The 4,655-nt window shown below is 38.7% G+C and overlaps 1 protein-coding gene and 1 pseudogene across 1 annotated transcript; both read right to left on the bottom strand.

Annotated features, from left to right (window-relative positions):
• LOC102768974 overlaps positions 1-783 on the bottom strand; it is a 5,885-nt pseudogene extending 5,102 nt beyond the window's left edge.
• Positions 775-1,787, bottom strand: LOC102760987 (olfactory receptor 1019). The gene has a single exon (XM_006756316.1). The coding sequence runs from the start codon at positions 1,776-1,778 to the stop codon at positions 834-836; it is 945 nt and encodes a 314-aa protein (XP_006756379.1). The 5' UTR covers positions 1,779-1,787; the 3' UTR covers positions 775-833.
• Positions 1,788-4,655: the final 2,868 nt, after the last annotated feature.

Genomic DNA, 4,655 nt, shown 5'->3' with positions numbered 1-4,655 from the left:
TTGGCAAATGTGTACCTTGTATTTGTACCCTCCTGGCATGTACCTAGCACTTGCAAGTTTTTGCTGAATATGAATGGGGGGGCTATTTATTTCCCCTATCAAATCCTGTCTTCATTTCTAACCAATATTTGAATACATTTTAAATAAAAAAGCAACGAACTGATGAACAAAAACAGATCCAGAGACAGAGAAGCATCGATCAGAATGTCAAACCTCAGAGGGAAGGTAGTGGAGGGTAGGAGTAAGGGGGAGAGATCAACCAAAGAAATTGTATGCATGCATGTATTTATTTCCCCTATCAAATCCTGTCTTCATTTCTAACCAATATTTGAATACATTTTAAATAAAAAAGCAACGAACTGATGAACAAAAACAGATCCAGAGACAGAGAAGCATCGATCAGAATGTCAAACCTCAGAGGGAAGGTAGTGGAGGGTAGGAGTAAGGGGGAGAGATCAACCAAAGAAATTGTATGCATGCATGTAAGCCTAACCAATGGACACAGACAACAGGGGGGTGAGGGCATGAGTGGGGGGTAATGGGGGGATAAGGACACATGTAATACCTTAATCAATAAAGAAATTAAAAATATATAAAAAATAAAAAAGTAATGAATCTTGCTCAGTGCATCTTTCAAAAATATTAATTTATATTTCCTTCAGATAACAGAGTTATGGGTTACATAAAACTCTTCCAAAATTAAGATTCACTCAACAAATAGATGGTACCTTGGGTAGTGTTTATTGGCAAAGTATTTGCGTTTTTAAAATTTTCTGCCACCATTCCTCTATCACTATCATTTATCTGTGATAATAACACATTTTAATTTTTTGTTATTCTTGAGCTTTTTTTCCAACTAGTTTTTTGAAAGCAGCTTTTACATCCTTGTTCCGTAAACTATAGATCAAGGGATTCAACATGGGGATGATGATAGTGTAGAACACAGAGGCCCACTTATCTTGGTTCAGGGAGTAGCTGGATGTCGGCCTTAGGTACATAAACATCACTGTGCCATAGAAAAGTGTAACGCCAGTGAGGTGAGATCCACAAGTGGAAAAAGCCTTGAGGCGGCCCTCAGCTGAGCGCATCCTGATGATTGCAATGAGGATGTAGGCATAGGAGACGAAGATGATGAGAATGGTGCTGAATTCAATGAAGCCACACAGACTAAAGAGCAAGATCTCGCTGATGTAGGTGTCTGAGCAGGAGAGGGCCAAGAGTGGTGGGATTTCACAGAAGAAGTGGTTGATAATATTGGAACCACAATAACTCAAACTGAAGGTGAGAGAAGTGTGAGCTACTAAACTCACCAGACCAGCCAGGTAAGAACCCAGCATGAGAACCAAGCAGACTCGCTTAGACATGAGAGTGCTATAGTGGAGGGGTCGACAGATAGCCACAAAACGGTCATAGGCCATGGCAGCCAGGACATAGCACTCAGCATCCACAAAACCCACAAAGAAAGCAAACTGGGTGGCACAGCTGGAGAAGGAGATAACTTTGTGCTTTGTTAGGAAGTCAGCCAGCATCCTGGGAGCAATGGCTGAGGAGTAGCCCAGGTCCACAAAGGAGAGATTGCAGAGGAAAAAGTACATGGGTGTGTGAAGCTGAGCGTCTGTTATGATGAGGATAATCATACCAACATTCCCCACTACATTGACCAGGTAGACCAAGAGGAAGACCACAAAGAAGATAATCTGCAGCTGAGGGTCCTGTGTGATGCCCATAAAGATAAACTCAGTCACCATTGAGTGGTTTTCTTTATCCATCTTTTCCATTTTGTGTGTGCCTGGATTTGGCTTATTGCTTGGAGTGATCCTTAAAAATCTTCCCAGTGATTAGATTCTATGACTTATAGGGTGAAGGTGATGGTTGTGTGTCCTCTCCAGGTGCCCAGTCAAAATAGGAGTAGATGTTAGTGTCTTGTGGGGTTGTAAATTCTGCTTCTCCAAAGACCTTAGTGCTTTGAGATCACTTGTCATATGGTACCAATGCATGACCTGATCTATGCATTTATCTGCCTTACTAATCAGTAAAGAAGAACAGTTTTGAGTGTCCCTTCCTTCCTCCTAAAACAAAGCAGATAGATATGAATAAATATGAACTCTCATTGCATATAGGCACAAAAATTAAATAAATGAAATATTCAAGGATCTCAAAGTCTAACACATGACATCGCATACATACACACATTTACAGAAAGTGAAATACTTGGAGAAGAGGGTGAAAAATATTAGAAAAGGTAAAGGATAATAATTTTGAAAAAGCAGAAGTTACTGAGTATTAACTGTAGGCCAGAACTTTGAATGCTTTGCATATATTACCTAATATCATCCTCACAACAACCCTATGAAGTAGGTACCACCATTATCTCCATCTTATATAGGAAAAAAACAAGACTGGATATTATGTAACTTCAACAAATTGGACAACCAATAAGTAGCAGAGCTGGTTCCATCTGAGTAGAGTCTCGAGTTCACTTCACTTTATTGTTCTCTGTCTATATGTGATTTAATGAAGGTGAACTCTCTTTATTTTATTCTTGCCTTTTCCCCCTGTCTTGCCTGGACATAGACTTAGTCTTTTAGTTTCCCTAATCTTTGGAAGTATCTAGGGGTTTGGCATAGGGTATAACGAGGCTATGTCTTTGGACAATTCTATTGCCAACCAACAGGTTATTCATAGCTCAGTTCAAAGTTACAATTCAAGGATCCCTCCCTCAGGGAGAATAGAGAAAGCATTATTCGACTCTGCGGTTACATAAGAGCATACATTTGTTATTTTCTCTTTAATTGGATGAATAGCTGGTCCACGGAAGCATTCTAAAAAGGCTGTGGGTAAAACCAAAACAAACCAAAACAAAACAAAGTAAATGCAGGAATTAAGAAATAAATAACATCCTCTATCTAAACCTGAAGGCAGATATCAGAGAGTATCTACTTTAATTGGTTTATTGCTTAGGAAAGACAAGAAAGCAGATAGAATTATGCGTTTTTTTGTGGGAGTGTATACATTCATAATAGGTTATCTTAATTCTAAGGCGGATGAAAGTAGTGCTTCCTATCATATATATTTATATATATCTACCTACATGAGACTAACATTAGCTAAAGTTCAACCCCATCTGACACTTGAAGAAACAGTAGAATAGTGAGTAAATAAGCATATTTCACAGTTAACAATAATTCAAATGTTTAAAACAAGCCCAGCAAAATATTGCAAGTATAGACCATCTGTATTTTAGATTTTGATGTATCACCTGCTTTTGCATATTTAAATGTAAAGAGTACTGAAGTAAGGGTTTAGAATCCTAGTGATAGTCCTGTTTTTTCCACTAATTATTTTTTTGGACTTCGTGAATTCCTATATTAGATGCAGCTTCCTTAACTGTGAAATGAATGGGGCGGAGATAGCAAACTCTGGAGCTTTCCAAATCTGGATTTTTTTTAAAAAAATTCAGACTTATTATGATATACCTAAAAGCCAACCCCCCAGACTGTGTCTCTTTTTGAAATTTTAAAATGGCACGGACCTGGTGCCAAGCAAACACACCCTCGAAGGAGCACTGGGCAGTGTAATGCTCTAGTCCCACTCAGTCACAATATTTTCTCCTTTGTCCCAAATACTGACCTGTGACCTGACCTGTCTTCTATGTGTTGGTGAGGGGTTGATGTCTCATCTTCTCTTGATGAGTGGTACTGAACAGATACTCTGAGAAGTTTCCAAAGACAGTGAGTCACTCTGGTATTTGTCTGAGCTGCTTGCTCATCCCACCTTGGCTCCTGTGTGCAGGAGGTATTTAATCCCCAGAATCACAAATAATCCCCAGAAGAAATATGAGGAAATGCTTTCTGCAATCCTAGGAGACCCAAAGGTTTGGTGAACTGTCGTTCCCTAAGGATTTCACTGTCTTCCTTAAGCCCCAATAATAAAAGAAGGAAACACAAGGGGATTCATATCACCACTCTAGTTGTGATTATTGAGTCCACCATGAGGGCTGCACGGATTCCTTTAACAGCCTTAAGCTGCCTACATGGTGTGATTTTGATGGTAATTTAGAAAGGTCTGTTTGCTGATGCCTGAAAATCCTTTCAAAGAGGAAGATACTTTTTGTGCTATATGGATGGTTCATATTTAAATGTACATGTGGCAGCCAGCAGTATATGGGATACCCAGTAGTGCTTACTTTTCATAAAGGTTGGCTAGCACTCCCACAAGTATTATTGGGACAGTATTAAATTTATAAATTGACTTAGCAGAATTACCACCTTTATGCCATTAAGTCTGGCTATCAAAGAGCATGTATGTCTTCATACTTCTTCAAATCTACTCTGGTATCTCTCTAACATTTTTCTTCACAGACGTTTTGCACATATTTTCATCTGGTTTTGCTTAAGGCTTTTATGTTTGGCAGTCATGAATGAGAGCTCCTCTTCCACATAAATTCCCTCACTGGAGGTGTTTGTGTTTATGAAGCTATTATTAGTTAAGTTAACATTTTGTTAATTTACTAATTTTCTCTCTCTCTTCTTGATTTTGTCAGCTATAAAATCGATTTCAGTAAACTTTATTTGTGACTAGTGACTACTATGTAAGTGTATAGGTCTGTACCCTTTCAGACCCAAATGGTGTCTTTTTATAGCAAGTTCCTTTTG

The sequence above is a fragment of the Myotis davidii genome, unplaced genomic scaffold (assembly GCF_000327345.1).
Source record: "Myotis davidii unplaced genomic scaffold, ASM32734v1 scaffold874, whole genome shotgun sequence".
NCBI classification, from domain to species: domain Eukaryota; kingdom Metazoa; phylum Chordata; class Mammalia; order Chiroptera; family Vespertilionidae; genus Myotis; species Myotis davidii.
This window is presented reverse-complemented; position numbering and strand designations above follow the sequence as displayed.

Coding starts and splice junctions, on each gene's coding strand:
- LOC102760987 (XM_006756316.1), bottom strand. CDS start 1,778: ATGGAAAAGATGGATAAAGAAAACCACTCAATGGTGACTGAGTTTATC.